Below are 20,938 nucleotides of genomic sequence, written 5' to 3' on the forward strand. Positions count from 1 at the left end.
TATCAAAAGATGCAACATCAGAAGCCTAGTTTCATTTCAAGAGACATACTTCAATTCAGTCTCAATATCAATAAACACATCTAAAAACAAGAACAAGAACAAAACTAAACAAATTCAGCCTAGTTTCATTTCAAGACACATAATTCAAATTCAGTCTCAATATCAATAAGCACATCTAAAAACAAGAACAAGAACAAAACTAAACAAATTCAATCCTCTAACACATGAATCTATAGCTTCTAGTAACTCAAGCAAGAGTTGAATTCTCAGGTGCTGATGTCCAAAGAATATCCTTAAGAGCTGGCCTAAGCTCTTTGCTGCAAAACTGGTTGTACTCCAATGTATCACCACTTGCTTTCTTCACTTCCACAACCAAAAATGAAGGTGTCACAGCAAATATATCAGCAGCAATTCCTAACTTCCCTTTTCTCCCACTCTCTTGCCCTTGCAATCTAACACTAGAATCACTCCTCTTTAAACTGAATTTCGTCGTCTTCGCCACTTCCTCTAGCTTTGATATCACACTACTAGCTGGCTTTGTTGTTGCAAACCTCAATTGTTCCTTCTCCATCTTCTTCTTTTCCTCAAACAAAGGTGACAAATCGAACCCCTCCGATAAAGATATGATATGAAAAGCATTTAAAGACTCAATAGTTTTCGCCTTTCCTACGCCAAATTCTTCTTCCTCTTTAGTCTTCAATATCTTTGGCACAGATTTTTTAAACCAAGAGGAATCCATAATCTTTGAAGCAGTAATTCTAGTACTCGGATTCGGATCCAACATTCTTGTTATCAACTTTCTTGCATCTGATGAAAACCACGGTGGACACTTAAAAGCACCACTATGAATTTTCTTATACATAACCATAATATTCTCATCTTGAAATGGTAAAAAACCAGCTATAAGCACATAAAGAATTACACCACATGACCAAATATCAGCTGTTGCACCATTATAGCCATTTTTACCAATAACTTCAGGTGCAACATAAGCAGGGGTACCACATGTTGTATGTAACAAACCATCTTGCCTTAAATGATCCGAAAACGCGCTAAGCCCAAAATCAGTTACCTTAAGATTACCTTCTTCATCTAATAACAAATTTTCAGGCTTTAAATCCCTATGATAAACTCCACGGCTATGACAAAAATCAATAGCCGAAATCAATTGCTGAAAATAGCCACGTGCTATATCTTCCCTTAACCTCCCTTTGGCAACCTTCGCGAACAATTCACCGCCTTTAACAAATTCCATGGCGAAGTAAATCTTTGATTTACTGGCCATAACCTCGTGAAGCTCAACTATATTTGGGTGTTTCACCATTTTCATAACGGAGATTTCTCGTTTGATTTGCTCCATCATTCCTACTTTTATCACCTTTTCTTTCCCTACTACTTTCATGGCTATATTTCCCCCTGTTACCACGTTACGCGAATGGTACACTTTTGCAAAAGTTCCTTGACCCAAAATTCGTCCCAGCTCGTATTTTCCGTACAAAACTCCATTCTTTTCTTCTGGCCCCATTAGAAAAAGACTGAAAAGGATGTTTGTTTTTGCTAAAAAGATTGCTTTTTTGAAGCAAATATTGAAAAGGGTATTTATTTTTTTGCGAAAAAGACCTAATTTTTGAACACAAGGTTGAAAAGGGTGTCAGCTTTTGCAAAAAAGACCTGCTTTTTGAACACAAGGTTGAAAAGGGTGTTAGTTTTGCAAAAAAGATTGTTTTTTGAGCAACTTTTCTGACTCAAGACTGAAAAGGGTGTTTGTTTTTTCAAAAAAAGATTGAGGGGTATATATGGGGGGTGGTTGGGTGGGTTCAAGAACCTTCAGAAAAAAGATTGACGTGTTTCCGGTGGCAATTCCGGCCGCCGGCGAGGGAAATTTGGGGCTTACAGCCTCCTAAAAGGGTATCAGAAAATGGGGATTTTCTTATCATCTCTCTGCATTCCCTAAATAGGATTTCACTCTCCAAAAATTGGAAAGAAATTGGGATTTTTTTAGGGTTTGCAGAATATTGAAGATTCTGTGTATTTGGTTAATGTAATTTCTCTAGAATTGAGGTTATGGACATGAATTTATAGCTGGTTTAAGGGTAATAATGTCTTTTTAGCAGCCAGCGTGAGGTGTTTTCTGGTTTGACACGTGGCGTGTTTTCATGGGTGTATACAAATCTGCTTGATCTAGTTGGCAATAAGAATCTGACACGTGTGTTGAACACCTTGTAATCAGTTGGTCTGGTTTTATCATTGAAGCGAACGAGTTTGTATTTTTGTAACCGACTCTTTGGAATTTCAATGACCATTTTGTCCCTATAATATATACTCCATTCTATACTTTTTTATCAGATGTCCCGGAAGCACCTTGTAATTAGGGTGTTCGTCAATCGGTATGATATTTAGATATTTTTGTTTTACTTTCTCTATTTTAATTTATGTGAATCTATTTGATTGGATACGGAGTTTAAGAAAAGAGAAAAGACTTTTAAACTTGTGGTGTAAAATGAAGCACATATATTTTGTTTGACTATAAATCATTGCATACATGTAAATTGTTTCCAAATAAAAAAAGTGGTCATTCTTTTTGGCACAGGCTAAAAAGGAAATATGTTCACATAAATTGAAACGGAGGGAGTATATTTTAGGTATTTGCTTTCTTAAAATACTAATATTGTACATAATTAAATTCTATATGGTTCGGCCTTTTTTCCTTTCGATTTCAGTTTGTTCGATATGATAAATTCGATTTGTTCGGCTTGAATATTAACTAATGCGTACAACGACATATTGTAATATTCTCACTAAACAAGATACTCATAAATATAAATATAAAAATATTCTAAGCTCACCTAACTATTATAAAATCTTTGTCCAAAATCAATATATAGAGAGAGAAAAAAGATACATAACAGAATAAATTTGATTATTAAAAATATTTTGTTACTTGTTAAAAGTTAGTTGCTGAACTTAGACAGTATAATAAGGACTACCAACTTCAATATGAATGCCAAAGAAAAGTATTGTGTAACTTAGTATGTTATAATCACTAATATGTGCATTGTGTAACTTTAGACTTTAGTCTATATTTCGGTACAGTATCAATATTTTTAAATACTAACTACAATATCTAATACCATATAAAAAAAAAATTTAAACTAAATACCATATCAAATACTGCATACTAAATACTATATTACGCACTGCCCTACCTGTAATATTTACTTTTAAGTTATTACAACATACCCAAGAATATAACTTTAGGATTTACAAACCAAATTGTGAATAACATCATTCAACTATTGTTTAATGCTCGAGCTTACATACGTCACAAAGTTATAAATATCAGCTACGAATAAATTTTCTTTTGTCCTAGAATTAAGATTTAACAGGTTTTTGGTGTAAAAAATTAGTTTTGTCCTTTACAATGATAATAAAGATCACTATTTACAGCTGCACACAGGGAACAAGGTCCTAGGATCAAGCCCCTCTTTAATGTCAATTATGAGGGCCATTGAATAATGTGTAACGGTGGCATGAATGCCATATTCTTTTGTAACGAGCATTGTACTAAATTTGTAGAATATTTTCCATTAAATGCTACCGGGTGACAGACATTTATTTCATCTTTATGAGTATCATTCTCTCCGGTAACAGACGAGATCGTTGCCTTCGGTTTCAGCTATCCTTTATCTTCGACTCAACATGTCACTTTCTCATGCGATCATTTAATATAACATATTTTACCCCATACAGATAGTCCCCTTGCTTTCCGGTGGCATAACTTTGTGTCACCGGAAAGTTGGTAGAAACATTCTTTTTGGCGGAAAATTTACTGGCCCCCTATGAAAAGTTTCTGACGGTTGATTAGATGCACGTCTCTCCGCATTTAATGCCCCGAACAAGCGTCATCCCATGATTTAGCATTAGTTTTGCCGGTTATCGAGGTAAGTATGACCACGATTTTAGCCGCCTATTTCTTCACTTATACGCATCAAGCTCCTTCATTCACACCTCATAATTCTTCAAACTCTCTCACACACTATTCATTCAACTCGTACTCTGTTCTTCAACCTTTCTTTCATTAGAGAAAAACATTTCCTTCTTCTCTAACATAGAATGACTTCTTCTTCTTAAAACCTTAACTCCTCAAAGAACAAAGGCAAAGACGATGAGGCTTCTCCTCCTACGGTAAGTACCATCATTCCCAGAAGTCTCGTCACAACTAAAGACTTCGAAGAGAAATTTCTTCTGCTAACCCTTGTACATGGGCCGTTAGCAGATACCCTTGTTCTATCCGTCCTTCCAGTATTCCTGCTATAAAGGAAGATTGACATTGCTAGGATTTAGACATTATCACTCCTGATATGGCGGAGCGGGTAACTTTACCCAAGAAGGGTTTCACGTATTTCTATACGTATTCCTTCACTTTGGGAGCATTTTCTCTGAGTGGAGATCTTGACTCCGTCATTGTGGAGTTCTGCCTCCGCTACCAGGTGTGTTTGGAACAAGCGATTCCTTCTGTGTGGAGGACGACTGCTTGTTTTCGATGCCTGTGCCAAGAAACGGGAGAGGAGCTATCCCTAACTCACGTGATGAACCTCTTCCCCCAAGATCTTCCGTGGGGGAATGATTAACTTCAGCAAACAAGGCCACCATGTATTGCTATCCAGTATGGATGATGATAACGACCGTGGATGGATGGAACGGTTCATTTCAGTCGCCACCTATGACATCATTCCGGCCTCGGCTCCGGCTTCCCTAGAATTATGGAACTGCACTTGTAAGTCTATCATTTGTTTCTTCTTCTAGTAAAGATCATTCCTTATCATTATTAACTTTTCTTCCTTTACCTGTATCAACGACTCGGTGGGTTCCCCCTAGGGTTGAGGGCTTGGACCAATGGGTTCTGAAAATTTTGGTCGTTACTACGGCCGAAACCCGCACGTGGAAAGAGTTGTCCCTGAAATACGGGTGGAAGGCCAAAAATCATGGTAAGTTGAACTCATCTTGTTTTTACCTTTTCTCATAAGGAAGTTGTTTGATTCTTCTTTCCTATTGAATACAGGTCTACCCTAGGGCTCGGTTATCGTCCCTGAGGAGGACGTTTTGGTTGATCCTGCTGATGCGGCGAGGCTACTTCAGGAGGCGTTTACCCGAACATGTGTCTCTAGGCCTGCTTCGGGTGCAAGTGGTTCTTCTCGGGGCCTAGCTTCCCTGCATTGAGTTCCCGGGTGTTTTGAGTAACTTTTCTTAGAACCAAATCTCCCACTTTGAAATAACGGAGGTTGGTTCTTCGATTATAATATCTCTTTATTCTCTACTTTTGAGCTGCCATCCTTATATGCGCCAACTCTTTGCTCTCATCGAGCAACTCCAAATTAACTAACATTGCTTCGTTGTTTGCTTCTTCTTCGCCTGGAAGTATCTAAAGGTAGGCTCCCCTACTTCCACCGGGATCAAGGCTTCTGCTTTGTACACAAGGGAGAAAGGAGTCTCTCCTATGCTCGATTTGGCCGTTGTTCGGTATGCCCATGGTACTCCGGGCAGTTCTTCGGTCCATCTGTATTTACTGCTTTCAATCTCTTTTTGAGATTTTGTATAATCACTTTGTTCGTTGACTCTGCTTAACCATTTGCGCTCGGATGATAGGGCGAAAATGCGATCCTTTTGATTTTCAAGTCTTCAAGGAACTTCGTGACCTTTGCGACTATAAATTGTGGCCCGTTGTCGCACGCTATCTCTTTGGTTATCCCAAATCTACAAATTATGTTCTCCTACAAGAAATCCACCACTTCACGTTCACCAATCTTCTGATAAGGACCCGCCTCAACCCATTTAGAAAAATAGTCAGTTAAAATCAAAAGAAACCTTGCCTTACCAGGGTCCGACGGCAGTGGTCCGACGATATCCATTCCCCACTTCATGAACGACCATGGAGACAAAACTGAGTGCAATGGTTTAGCTGGTTGATGTACCAATGGTGCGTAGCGTTGACACTTATCGCGTTTTTGAACAAAAGTTTAGGCATCTTGTTCTATTCGGGGCTAGTAGTATCCTTTCGTTACCAACTTTAGTACTAGGGAATCTGCACCCGAATGATTTCCTCATATTCCTTCGTGGACTTCCCGCATAACATAATAAGCTTTGGAGGCTCCCAAGCATCGGTCCAGAGGGCCTTGGAAAGATTTCCTGTACAATTGGCCTCCTTTGAAGCTATATCGTGCTGCTTTAGCGTGCAACGCCTAGGATGCTAAGGGATTTTCAGGCAACTTCTCATGCTCGAGATAATCAATGATCTCACTCCTCCAGCCCCACATCAAATTAGTCATGTTTACCAAGTAGTAACTATCTGCGTCCAGAACCGAGTGCATAAGTTGTACTACCGTACCGAATCCGATCCCTTCATATCTGTTGATGAGCCAAGGTTAGCTAATTCATCTACTTTCGAGTTTTCTTCCCTCGGGAAATGCGTAATTGGCCACTCCCGGAATCGAGCAAGCAGAGCCTGAAACTTTATTACGTATTATTGCATGCGCTCGTCTTTGGCTTCGAAGATCCCGTAGACCTGATTTACCACCAGCTAGGAGTCACATTTGATTTCAAAGGGATCATTCTTATGGCCTACCTTAGGGTTTCTCTTGAAGGCGTGGTTAATACTATGCCAAGCCCAGACCCTTTTACGTTGGAAGCTCCGTCCTTAAATAGGGTCTAAACTCCTGATGTCAATTCCGATACCATCACTGCTTCTTTGGTTGCTAGAGGCAGCAATCCCGGATTGAAATCGACCACAAATTCGGTCAAAACTTATGACTTAATCGCAGTCTTAGGTTTATATTCTATGTCAAATTCACTCATTTCGACGGCCCATTTGGCCAGCCTACCCGAAAGTCGGGCTTATCAAGTATATTCTGCAGGGGAATGGTGGTCACCATAGCTATCATGTGACATTGAAAGTATGGCCTTAGCTTTTGAGCGACGACTATGAGAGCTAAGGCCAACTTCTCCAAATGCGGGTAGCGAGTTTCCGCTCCCGTTAAAATTCTACTAACGTAATAAATGGGAAATTGTGTACCTTCATCCTCATGGACTAAAACGGCGCTTACCGCTACTCTGAGACTGCTAGGTAGATTAACAATTTTTCACCTTCCTACGGCTTTGATGATCGGGAAATGAACCTGCTCAAAGCGGCTAATATCTCTGTGAGCCTTTGAACCTCTTTTACGCTTGATAGCTGGTCCAGGATGTCTTCAATGGCTTTGAATTTATAGAGGTTAACCTCAATTTCCCTTTGTGACACCAGAAATCCTAGAAACTTGCCGGAGCTGACCCCGAACGTGCACTTCTCGGGGTTAAGCTTCATGTTATGCTTCTTTAGGATGTCAAAAGTTTATTATAAGTGTTTAAGATGATCACATGCGTTCAAAGACTTAACAAACATATCGTCTATAAGTTATTCCATGATTTTTCCCTATCTGTTTTTCAATCATCTTGTTTACGAGCCGCTGATAAGTGGCTCCAATGTTCTTTAGCTCGAAGGGCATCACAGTATAGCAGTATGTGCCGAAAGTTGTTATGAACGAAGTTTTTTCCTGATCCTATGGGTTCATCTTAATTTGGTTGTACCCGGGGTAAGTATCGAGAAAACTCATTTACTCATGTCCGGCTGTTGCATCAATCATCTGATTGATGTTTGACAGTGGGAACGAGTCTTTTGGGCACGCCTTATTCAAGTCCTTATAGTCTACGCACATGCGAAATTTATTGTTCTTCTTAGGAACTACTACAACGTTAGCTAGCCAGTCCGGATACTTTACCTCTTGGATCGAACCGATATCAAGTAGGCGAGTTACCTTCTATTTGACGAATTTATTTCTAGCCTTGGCAATACGATATTTCTTTACCGGAGGGATGTTAGGATCCAAGCTTAGCTTTTTTACGGCCACTTCCGTTGGGATACCTGTCATATCAGCATGCGACCACGCGAAACAATCAGCATTAAATTTAAGAAATTCAATAAACCCAGACCCGAGGTCGGGGTGCAATCCTGTCCCCAAATAGAATTTCCTCTCCAAGAACTTTTCGAACAATGCGTCTTGCTTAAGCTCTTCCGTTGTGGACTTCGTTGCGTCCGTTTCTTCTGGTACCCGGAAATATCTTGGCACCTGATAAGATTCCGACGCCTCTTCCCCCTGGTTGACTTCACTTGATTCGGGAGCAGGCGCCGGTTCCTGTAATTGCTATGCCGCATGCTCCTTCCCTTTGCTACTGGAGACCGAAATCGCATTCATCTCCCTTATCACTGGTTGATCGCCTTTTATCTGTTTAATCCCCTCGGGAGTTGGGAATTTCAGCAACTGATGATTCGTTGATGGTACAAACTTCATATTGTGCAACCACATTTTTCCCAGGATAATGTTGTAGCCCATATCACCATCCACCACTTCAAAAAGGGTCATCTTCATCACCCCCTCAGCATTTGTGGGCAACATGATCTCTCCTCGGGTTATCACGCTTGCGAGGTTGAACCCGACAAGGAGTTTTGTGGCCGGAATGATGTTTCCGGTAAGTTTGGCTTGTTCCAATTCCCTCAATTGTATAATGTTGGCCGAACTCCCTGGATCCACCAGAACACATTTGATTTTAAAATCTAATACATTTAAAGAAATTACTATTGCGTCGTTGTGTGGTAATAACAATCCGTCTGCATCTTCCTCCGTAAAAGTGATATCGTCTTCAGCGACTTCCCGGAATCTCTCGCTGTGGGTTACTGACACCTTCATCTTTTTTGTTGCCGAGAATGTAACCTCGTTAATCTCGTCCCCTCCCCCCTCCCCTCCGAAAATCATGTTGATCGTCAGGCGCGGGGGATCTTCTCCTGCTTTTGAGGGCTTCGTGTTGTCACGATTGTGACCGTAATTATTCTTGGCCCGGTCGCTTAAGAATTTCCTGAGATGGCTATTTTTCTGCAATGTCGCCACCTCTTCACGTAGATGCCAGTCCCCAGTCCGGTGACCATTCGTCTCGTGGTATTCGCACCAAAAATTAGGATCCCTCTGGCTGGGATCAGACCTCATCGTCTTCGGGAGCGTGCTTCTTTAATGTTCCTCATAGCCGATACCAACTCTACTATACTGACGTTGAAGTTGTATTCTGAAAGTCTGGGGCAGGAAGGATTCGAGAACCCGACGTATCCTTGTCTTGTAATGACCTGTTGTTTCGACCGCGATCAATTCTTCTATCGGTAACGGACCTGTCTGCCGACCGGAAACCTCTTCCGCGTCTTTAGGCCCATTCATAGGGTAAAAATTGACTCCTCGAAGATCGTCTATCTGTGTTGAAATCGTCTTTTGACTTCTCTTTATTATAATCCCAACCTTTAGCCGACGCAGGGGAAGCCAAGCTGATCATCCTCAATCCTTATCTTTGACTCGTACCGGTTGTGAACATCCGCCCAAGTCATCTCTTGGAAATCGAGCAAGCTTTCCTTCAACTTCCGGGAAGCATAAGAGCTTCTTAGATTCAAACCCTTGGTGAATGCTTCAACTGCCCATTCATCTGGAACAGTCGGGAGCAACATCCTCTCCTTATGGAGTCGGGTTACGAATTCCCGCAGCAACTCGAACTCTCCTTGATTAATTCTGAATATATTGCCCTTCCGGGCCTGCACCTTCCTGGCCCCGGCATGGGCCTTAATGAAAGAATCCGCGAGCATCTCGAAGGAATCTATGGAATGCTCGGGCAACAACGAATACCACGTCAAGGCTCCATTCGTGAAAGTCTCTCCGAATCTTTTCAGCAAAACTGATTCAATCTCGTGGGGAGCTAAATCGTTCCTCTTCACCGCCGTTGTATATGTGATGATATTCTCCTAAGGGTCCGAAGTCTCATCATATTTCGGCACATCAGGCATTTTAAACCGCTTCGGGATTAATTCTTATGCCGCGCTTGGTTTGTATGGCAATCGAGTGTACTTCTTTGTGTTCGGTCCTTTCAGCACCGGCGGTGCGCCCGGGATTTGGTCCATGCGGGCATTCACTTTCCTCATAAACCGTATGATTTCGTTTTTGAAGGGATCATTCTCGTTGTTATGACCGGATCCGCTCCCCCCGGCCCCATCGAAGCCGACCTCGTCCCTCAGGGTGTTGTTATCGATCCTCTGCGTTGTTTGATTTGCGGGAGCATCGGGAGGAACCAGACCTACCATTTGTGTTATTGCAAGCACCTGATAATGCATGTTTCAGCTCCGTCATAATCTTATCTTACCATGTGAGATGGCTTAGAATAGCCTCTTGTTGTTCCTGCAGGACCCTTACCGCTTTAATGACGTGCTCTTCTTCCACATCATTAGGAGTCGCTTCCCGAACATGTCGCAGATACCGCCTGTCGTGGACCGGTGTGGCCTCGTTCCCCTCACTGCGGGTATCACTGATTGAATCCTCGTGCTGAGGCTGATCTCCTTGGGCCTCAAGGTTATGTGTGTTGTTAATACCATTATCTACCATTTTCTATGATTTTTTGCTAAGAACAAATAATCAAACACGTTAGTAAAAGAGGCAAGGACCAACTTAATTGCACAACTGTCTAGGCTCCATGGTGGGCGTCAAATTATTTACCCGTAAAACGATACAGTTGAATTTATACGTGATTTCTAGACAAGTGAATTAATTTGATCCTGAGATAATAGATGAATTATATAAATATGCAATACTTAGCTTTGAGATGGAGACGAAATAGCAGAAATTATAGCTCCAGGAGCAGGGATTCCGGGTACAACAACAATAAAATCAAAAAACAAGAAGATAAGATTATATTAAGCTTTGAACAGAGTGTAGCGTATATTTGCCAAAAAATTCGTGTCCTTTACAATGATAATAGAGCTCACTATTTATAGCTGCACCTAGGGAACAAGGTCCTAGGATCAAGCCCCTCTTTAATATCAATCATGAGGGCCATTGAAGAATGTGTAACAGTGGGCATGAATGCCATATTCTTTGTAACGAGCATTGTACTAAATTTGTAGAATATTTTTCATTAAATGCTACCGGGTGACAGACATTTATTTCATCTTTATGAGTATCATTCTCTCCGGTAACAGACGAGATCGTTGCCTTCGGTTTCAGCTATCCTTTATCTTCGACTCAACATGTCACTTTCTCATGCGATCATTTAATATAACATATTTTACCCCATACAATAAACCGTCTACTATATAAGAATATCTTTATCTTTACACAGCTATAATTAAGTAGTATTGATACATGTATTCTTATTTCATACTATTATATTTACGTAAAAATAATACATACTCTCTCCATTTCAATTTATGTGAATATGTTTGACTGGGCACGGAGTTTAAGAAAAAATGAAGACTTTTGGAATTTGTGGTCCTAAACAATTCAAAAAGGGGCCAGAGTATTTGTGTGGTTATAAAAGCTTCTCGTTAAGGGTAGAATTGTAAATTTAAGCAAAAATGTTTTCAAATTTAGAAAGGGGTCATTCTTTTTGGAACGTACCAAAAAGAAAATAGGTTCACATCAACTCGAACGGAGGTAGTAGCTTTCATCTTTTCTTGTTGTTTTTAACCACAATTTTTTTTATCTTTTCAAAGAGGTCGTAATAGCTAGCAAAGTTGATTTAGTGAACATAAAATATGTACCCCACAAGTGTAGCCTAATTTAAGAGAAACTATAATAACCATTGGCAACTCAGAGGCGATAAGTTTTTTCTAACCCTTAATATTGTTGGCTCAATAATTATCTTAATCATCATTAATAGAAAGAAAATTAATAGAAAGAAAATCTGAATTAATCATATCTTTCTTTTGGTATAAATAAGACAGTGCTTAGAAAGAGGGTGAGTTATGGCGAAGGTAGGATTTGAAGTTATGGGTTTTGAATTTGTATGGAATTGGAACCCTTAATTCATTTTTTTTATTAGGTTCACAATTAAATATTTATCCATATTTAATAAATTTTTTAATATAAATATATTATCTAAGCGAAATAGATTGGTTTGGTTGAACCCACATCTAATAGACTCGCTCCGCCATTGGTTCTGTCGAACACGCAACCATTAGCTCTTGACTTGAGAGCATTCAAACCTAATTTTTCGTAGCATATCCTCCACAAAAGCACCGTCCGACGAAGGGAGGATAGAGAATTCAAATGTCATATTCAAATAGCAAAGGTTTCATCAATTATTTAAAAGGAAGAGAGAATTAAGTGATGAAAATAACAGCTTCACATGGGTTTACAAGACTCTTCAGCTGCCAGTAGTCTTGATTTCATGAACTGTGCAGCCCATGGTCAGAGACGAATCTAAGATTTAAATTTTATAGGTTCAACTTTTAAGATTTAGTATTAAACTAATTATATTTTTAAAGTTGTGGGTTCATATCTACTATTTTTATAATTTTAAAGAATTTTTATACATAAATTTTTATTCCGCGTCAAAAATTATGAGTTCAATTGATCTGATGTTAAAACACTACATCCGACCCTGCCCACAGTTAGCTTTCCTGAAATACCAAAAAACTATGTACTAACTGAATATGAGAATATCCAATCGAATCCAAAGGTTAAACTGTGGACAAAATTATTAAAAGGATTTGTTTGTTTGTATTCTTTTGCAAGCATTTACAACCACAAGAATACCATGTGCTTTGCGCTGTTTTATGCATGATCTATAGTTCTATACTGTTTGCTACGATCAATAGCCTACGTGGTTTTTTTAAATGGTATTAACATTTAAAAGAAGTAAACAAATAAATTTATATATTATAGTTATATGTAATATTTTAATTTACTGATTATTTTATATATATATATATATATATATATATATATATTCACCAAAGCCCTAAGAAATACCGCTCGAAGCAAGGTAGATATGCCCCTGACTGCAATAACAACAACAACGCTTCAATCTCAAATAACTTTGTATCTCTCCCATGCATGTTATCAGTCCCAAACCCGAACAAAGGAAAAGGCTTACGGTAGGTTAGTAGCCAACACAAAGCTTGTCAATTCATGATAAATCCTCGTATTGCAAATATTTATACTATTGGCTACACTGTAATTAATACTGGCATTTTCTACATCTTTAAATAGTTTATAAGAAAAGTTATTATTTAAAGAAATTCCCCAGATTAATGCAGCAGTAAATGGACAATCTTTTAATTAAAAAATATGAGAAGTGTTAAAAACATATATATGACCTAATCTTATCTTGGGTAGCTATTTTCCTCAGCTTGAATTATTATGGAATCTTTTAATGATATACTTGAAATCAATCAGCCATGTGATGTGAGCTCGAAAATATTATTACTAACAAACCGACTTTTTATTTTTTCCCCTTCAAATTATATTAATTACTATTTTTTATTATTTATGTAAACTTATTTGATTGGACCCATAACTTAAGAAGGAATATTTTTAAAATTTATAAACTTAAACATGTCATAATATTTGTGTAACTACAAAAACTTATTATTATGGATAAATTAAAAAGTTTAAGTTAAATTATTTTTAATTTATAAAAGAGATCTTTTTTTAAAAACAGATTAAAAAGAAAATAAAATAACATAAATTTGCTCGGAAAAAGTATATTATTAGCATTGTTGACACGTCCTGCCTATTTATTGAACCAAACAACCAGAAACATCTTCTGTGATTGAATCTTGGAGGTGACATCAAGTTGAAAAGGCAACCATCTTAAACTTATACCTTTTCAACTTTTTCAAAATTTATAAACATAATTCGATTTAAAAATAATAAATTGATTAACTTGCATAATCTGCCCTAGATCCTATATCCAAATAAAAAGAAAAAATAGAAAGAAAAAGAAGTGCTTCACTTTATTGTAATAATTTTGAAACATAAAAGATAATGATGATATATAGTAACATCAAACAAAATTTGGAAAGTTGAAAATAGGGAGGCAAAGAATTTATAACATAAGCGACAGATACAGACGAAGACTTCCTCTCATTTCACAATTTTATATATCTTATCTCTGTCTTTAAGATAAGTAAGGAATGGCCACTCAATTCAAACTCCATCATTTAATGCTTAAGAAAGCAATTCCTGATAATTAAAATTCCCATCCTTTTCCTCTTTGATAAAAATTGAGAGAATAATCTATATTTATTTTCTTCCAACAATTTTATGGTTCACAAATAAATAAATAAAATACGAGCCCTTATTAACAAGCATAGAAGGCTTTCCATTATATCTTTCCCACTATTTTCTTGTTATTTATAGGAAGATTAATTAGTATGCATGCCATACTCAGTTTCGGAGCCAAAACTTTTGCCAAAGAAAATCAAAGTTTGAAGAAGTAAATACACATAAAGAAGTCAAGGAGATTCACCATATAATATATATATATATATATATATATATATATATATATATATATATATATATATATATATATATATATATATATATATATATATATATAAAATAGTTATTTAATTACATAATGTAATTTTATCACAAAGGGGTGTCAACTGATACCCTATAGATAAAGGTGGCTCTATCACTTTACCTAAGAAACAATTGCGTGCACTTAAACGCAAAACTTTCAGGGTCTTAAGAAATTTTAGTCCATTGATATTTCTTTTTTGAAAAAAAAAAAAACGAAATATTATAATTGCTATGAAGTTTTAATTGTTCGGTGTAAAAAGAAGAGAGGAATAGGATGAAAATAAAATAGAAAATTATAACGTTCAGACATGACGAGGACAATATTTTCATGGAGCTATTTAATTAACTCCCCCTCTCCACCCCCCCCCCCCCCCCGAAAAAAAGAAAAAAAAAACCCTACGCAGGAAAAAACATTAATGACGGTTTATTAGCCAATTGTTTGCAAAATTCAAAAAATCCGAAATAAATTGGAAAATTTTCGTCACTCATAATTAAAAGGTCAGTCTGGTACACGAAAACGTTCATGCAGGATCGAGAAAGAGCGACACCTCAAGCGGTGTGATATAGACCGTTTATCCTTACGCAAGCGTTAGTAGCGCTAATTTCATAGTTTGAATCCGTACCCTATAAATTACACAAAAATTATAATTTTAACGTTACTCTAAGGCTCCACGTAGCCATAACTAATCTAAGCTTTGACCTAATTACTAACTAGTTTATCACACTAAATATACGAAATGGGATGTCTGACACATCTATTTTCAGGTAGTTAATGGTCGTAACCTTTTGCGACAAGTCATAACCTTTATCTAATTGTATCATTATTCCAAAGCATAATGTTAATCTAACAACCATCCAAAGAGATAGATTCTAATTTCCAGCTTATGCTGCCACTCACCAAAAAGACACATCATTTAGTACAATTTCTAGTTTCTTAATCATATAACGTACGAAATACCAACATAAATTCTGTCGAAGTCACGGTCCTAAGAATGAATGTAGTGTCTAACGAGTCGTTATTTAAGATGGGGTACGTGTTAAGATTTAAGTAATTCTGGTATATGGACCATAGTCACTGTCGAGATAAACAAACAATTGAATATTACACTTGGGAATTTAGTATCCACAAGACAAGAATTTGACAACGTGAAGGAAAACCTACAGAGAAAAGCAAGGTCCACCTTGTGACTTGTGTGATACAACTATTCAGCCGATTTGTGGTGGAGAAAGGACTTAAAATAATTAACTTGCACGAAGCATTTCGCGTTTACATAAAATTTTGGGAAGGATCGCACCCTAAAAGGATGTGATATAGACAATATATCTTGATACAAGCATTAATCATGACTGATTCTATAACTCGTACCCATAACCTATAAATTATATATTAACAATTTTACTGTTGCTCCAATAAAACAATTGTACAAGAATTTACATTAGTTACATTCCTTTTCAAATAAAAGATAGCAAATCGTTATGTACTGACTAAGAATCCTTAGACGGTTCTTGCCATAGATAGTTGGTAGTCTTATGTTGGTGGTGTCAAATGGACGGGTCAAAATAGCCGATTCACCCAAATTTGGAATTTGTTTTTAGAAATGGATTCATTTATAATTGTTAATTGAAAACTAGCCACAAATTAAAAAATAATCAGAATTTAGCTATTTTTTCATGTAAAATAAAATCTGAACAAAAATATTTTTAAAAATTCGAAAAATACCAGCATAATATGTCGGAGTTTGAAATTTTTACATATAAAATTCTAGCATAATGTTCTGGAATTTCATAATGCGCTGGAATTCCAACATAAATATACTAGAAGTTCATACGCAGAAGTTCCATAATCCAACATATTATGCTAGAATTTTTCATGTTTCAGTTAGGGTATTTTTGTCTAGATTTTATGTTCGCATAAAACAATAGCTATTTTTTAATGACTGTACCAATGCTTGCTATTTTTCTAATACCAATCCAAAACCTGACTATCCCATACTATTTTCACCCTAAATTTGAGTGGATTGGACAAGTGATGTTTTCTTGGGTTGATTTTGCTACCCCTACTCTCAAGCCACATTAGGGGCGCATATGCAGAACTTTGGCAAGTACTATGGGTATATGTGGTGGCTTACGGCTTTACATCGTGTTCCAAATTTGATATGTACTTCATTTTCAAGCGAGCAACTGCCCATTGTATGTATACATTTATCTAGTAGATATTATTTACGTACATAAATAAAGCAAAAATTTGTGTCAAGTGGTGTCGACTGTCTATCACTTATTAGAGGGTGTCTCCGCCGCTTAGCCACATAGTTCACTATCTAGAGGGAGACTATGAGCAAGAATCACTTAGACCTCTCTATAAAAATATACGTATATTGTTAGGTCGTTTTTGAAATCAGAAAATAAGATAAGTAAAGAAATGTTAGTTCAATAAAACAAAACATAAAATAATTTTCGAGCCCGCAAGTTACTTGTGTATCTTTAAGGAAGTTAATCCCCTCACTGTTGCCCAAGGTTATAGATTACTTCCTCCCAGAATAGAACGGAAAAACTATTCTGTAATACTGGCAATCGAAATTATAAAATTTCGGCGAACTCAACAAACGGAGCAAATCATACTTGACACTTTGTTAATTTGGAAAAACAATGCAACAATGTAGAGAAGAAGAGAGAAATTCTCAGAGTTTTCATTTTGTAAAAATGAGGCCAAGCCTCTAAATTTATAGATAATAAAAGGGTGAGATGAAGATGTGCAATCCAAGATGTGCCTCTTCCATTTCTCATTCACACCCTTTAGAAAATACTCAACAATCCCCTATATGAATGGGGAATGACCATTTTTATAAAAACATGCATAAAAAATTGTATGATTCGCAAGCAAGAATTAATCGCATCTGGATAAGTAGGTTTTCCTTTGAACTTTCCGCAGTGAACTTATGTCGGATATACTCGGTCAATTGGTAGATTTGATATCTTTGAACCGTCGAATTTTTGTGTATACCTAGACAACCATAAATCACACAATCAACCCATAACCGTCTTTGGTTATCATTGTTGTGTTTGTTTGAGACATGAACACCACCTGATTTCATAAGTGCATAGAGAATTGTCCTTACAGAATCTTTCTTGAAGCGTCTTATACTTCACACTTACATAGACGATTCCTAAATGTGTTATCTCGTAAATACACTATTTGATATACCCCGTATCAAACTTAAAAATCATTAAAAAGCCTTAATACTTTATCCTTGGTACTGAACATTGTCTTCATCACGAGAATGGACCGAAGTTTTATTTGACAATGTTGAACCGTCATTAAATGACTTTGTTTGATCTCCTTGAACCTAGATCTTGGGATCTCCAGTCTTCTAGGTAGAGTTATCGCCATAATGACTTATCATCAGCCGTAGTCTCTCTCGATGATCTCTCAACTACCTCTTTAGTTAGGCATTTTATAATTGGATTCGACACATTATCATTTGACTTCACGTAGTCAATTATGATAATTCCCCTAGAGAGTAGTTTTCTAACGGTTATATGTCTTCGCCGTATATGACGAGATTTTCCTTTATACATGATGCTCCCAGCCCTTCCTATTGCCGTTTGAATATCATAATATATGTATATAGGTATCAATAATTTGGGCTAAAATAGAATATCTTTAAGAAATTCTGGAGCTATTCTGTTTCTTTACTGTCCTTGTCTAAGGCTATAAACTTAGCCTCTATTGTAGAGCGGACAATGCACGTTTATTTGGATAATTTTCAAGACACCACTCCTCAGCCTCCACCGACTGTAAAAATATATCCACTTGTAGATTTATAAACAGTTAAACCGGTAATCTAATATAATTTGCATTAGTATACCTCTCTATTACCACGAAATATTTATTGTAGTGCAAATCATAATTTTAAGTATATTTCAAATATCTCAAGACTCATTTCATTGTCATCACAGTTCAGTGAGAACTTCCTTATGTCGTAGATTAATACGTCTCGACTTTCTATTGCATATCAGATTATTGATTACACTTAATATAACAATAGTATATTATAACAATAACTGGAATGATTGACATTAATTGTGGCCACAACCGTTTAATATATAACACATTTCACAAACACTTTGCTATTTTCAAGTATTTGTATGCTATTTATTCATACGTCTATATGATATGTAAATTATAGCACCTTCATTCATAAAACAAATCTAACTTGCAATGGATTTTGGTCATATTCATCGGTTGATTCACCATATTATAGACCAACATATTAATACATCCGTTCATGAACGGTCATGTCCATACAAAAACATACAAACACATCTTTTTATAAAAATTCACAAGCTTCCAAGTGGCTCTCTTTCATAAATGTTCAAGAAAGAATACATCCTTTCTGGAAAGGCACGTGAACAACTTCAAATTGGTAGTTTCATCACTAAGATTGTACAAGAAATGAATTCATTGACTATCATATCAATATCTACTAAGGATTGGTGAGGTTAAAAAATTATATCATTTAGACATTACGTCAAATATTGGCTTTTGTCATGCATAAGTTAAAAACTCCTACATTTTAAATATTTCATCAACATATCATCCACATATAATCAAACAATTACTATATGATTTGAAGTATTCTTAACATAAACACATTTATTTATACTAATTAATTTTGAAACCATTTGATAATATTATTTGGTCAAATCTCGCATGCCATTGTTTGGGCGCTTGCTTTAGTACGTAAAATACTTAATAAGTTGGCACATTTTTTTCTTTTCCGGAAATAACGAACCCTTCAGGTTGTTCCATATAAATTTCTTCCTCCAAATCTCCATTTAACAAGGATGTCTTCACATCCATTTGATAGATTTCAGGACCATACACCGTAGCCAATGCTACTAATATCCATATGTACGCAATACTCGTAACCGACGAGTATATGCCAAAATAGTCAAGGTCTTCTCGTTATCTATACCCTTTAACAACAAGTCTTGCCTTATACATGTCAATAGTGCCATCATCTTTTATTTTTCCTCTTGAAAATCCACTTAGAATTCAAAGGTTTATTCTCTTTTCTAATATTATGCTTCCGAGGAAGACATTTTCACTTTAAACGTTTGAGGCTCATTTTCCAACAAGAATGTTAGAAAATTTGGTCCAAAGGAAGTAGTTGTCATTTGACGTTCACTACATCTTGAATTTTGCTCATTAAACGTACTTTCCCTTGCTTCTTCTCAAGGTCACTTAGATTTTTTACTAGACGATTCACATTCCTTTTTATACGGATAAATATTCTCAAAGAATTCAACATTATCTGATTCAATTACCGTACTAATATGAATGTCGAGATTTTCTGATTTATGAAACAAAAAATAATATGCCTTACTATTTATTGCATATCCTGTGAAAACACAATTATTAGTTTTCGATCCAATCTTTACCCTTTTTGGGTTTAGAAACTTGTACTTTAGCTAAGCAACCCCATACCTAAAATATTTTAAGTTGGGCTTCCAACCTTTCCATTTTCATATGGAATAGATTGCATTTTTCTATGGGGAACGCGATTGAGTATTCGGTTAGCTGTAAGAATAGCCCTGTAAGAATAGCTTCCTCCCACAAGTTCTGAGGTAAACCAGAACTTATTAACAAGGCATTCATCATCTCCTTTAACGTTCTATTCTTTCTTTCCACAATTCCATTAGATTGCGGTGAGTAAGGGGCAGTCGTTTGGTGTTATAATGTCATAGTCCGAACATATTTTTTTAAAAGGAGATTCATATTTGCCACCCCAATTATTTTTGTAGAGCCAACCATATGAACTGTTATTTGTGTCACGATAGATCTAGAATTAATAAATGGTGAAGTTTTCAATCTTCAAACTAATCTGACACATTCAGATTAATAAACAGTGAAGTTTTAATCTTCAAACCGAGTAATAGCTGGTATAACCAGATCTAATAAACGGTGAAGTTTTTAATCTTCAAACCAAATAATAAATTGAAGTAGAAAACCATAAAGATTTTAATCTCCAAAACGAGTAGAAAGTCATTTAGACTTTAATTTCCGACAATGAGTATGTCACGACCCCAAATCCACTAGTCGTGATGGCACCTAACTCAACCCGCTAGGTAAGCCAACTAGTAACTATCCAATTTCAATGATATTAACAAGACAAATAAACGATAGTAATTTATTGAATTTTATACATTTCTCAAGGACTGGTAGTACAAATCATGGGCTTCTAAGAATAGAGTTTACAAAGCTGAAATGAAATAAATATATAGTTTGTTTGAATAGTATATAAACAAGGTTTTATAGATCTAAGTCTACCACGAACAAGAGGCAGCTACAACCAGGATGCAGGTACATCTTCAATCCAGCTCCCATCGATCACAGCAACATCAGCAGCCAACATCTGCACGCAAGGTGCAAAAGTGTAATATGAGTACAACCGACCCCATGTACTCAGTAAGTAACAAACCTAACCTTAGGTTGAAAGTAGTGACGAGCT

General features: G+C 36.6%; 1 protein-coding gene across 1 annotated transcript; it reads right to left on the reverse strand.

The window, feature by feature from the left end:
- Positions 1-10: 10 nt before the first annotated feature.
- On the reverse strand, positions 11-2,055 carry LOC107782385 (CBL-interacting serine/threonine-protein kinase 6). The gene has a single exon (XM_016603268.2). It carries the CDS (start codon positions 1,523-1,525, stop codon positions 248-250), a length of 1,278 nt encoding a protein of 425 aa, XP_016458754.2. The 5' UTR covers positions 1,526-2,055; the 3' UTR covers positions 11-247.
- Positions 2,056-20,938: the final 18,883 nt, after the last annotated feature.

The sequence above is a fragment of the Nicotiana tabacum genome, chromosome 21, assembly GCF_000715075.1.
Source record: "Nicotiana tabacum cultivar K326 chromosome 21, ASM71507v2, whole genome shotgun sequence".
Classification (NCBI taxonomy): Eukaryota; Viridiplantae; Streptophyta; class Magnoliopsida; order Solanales; family Solanaceae; genus Nicotiana; species Nicotiana tabacum.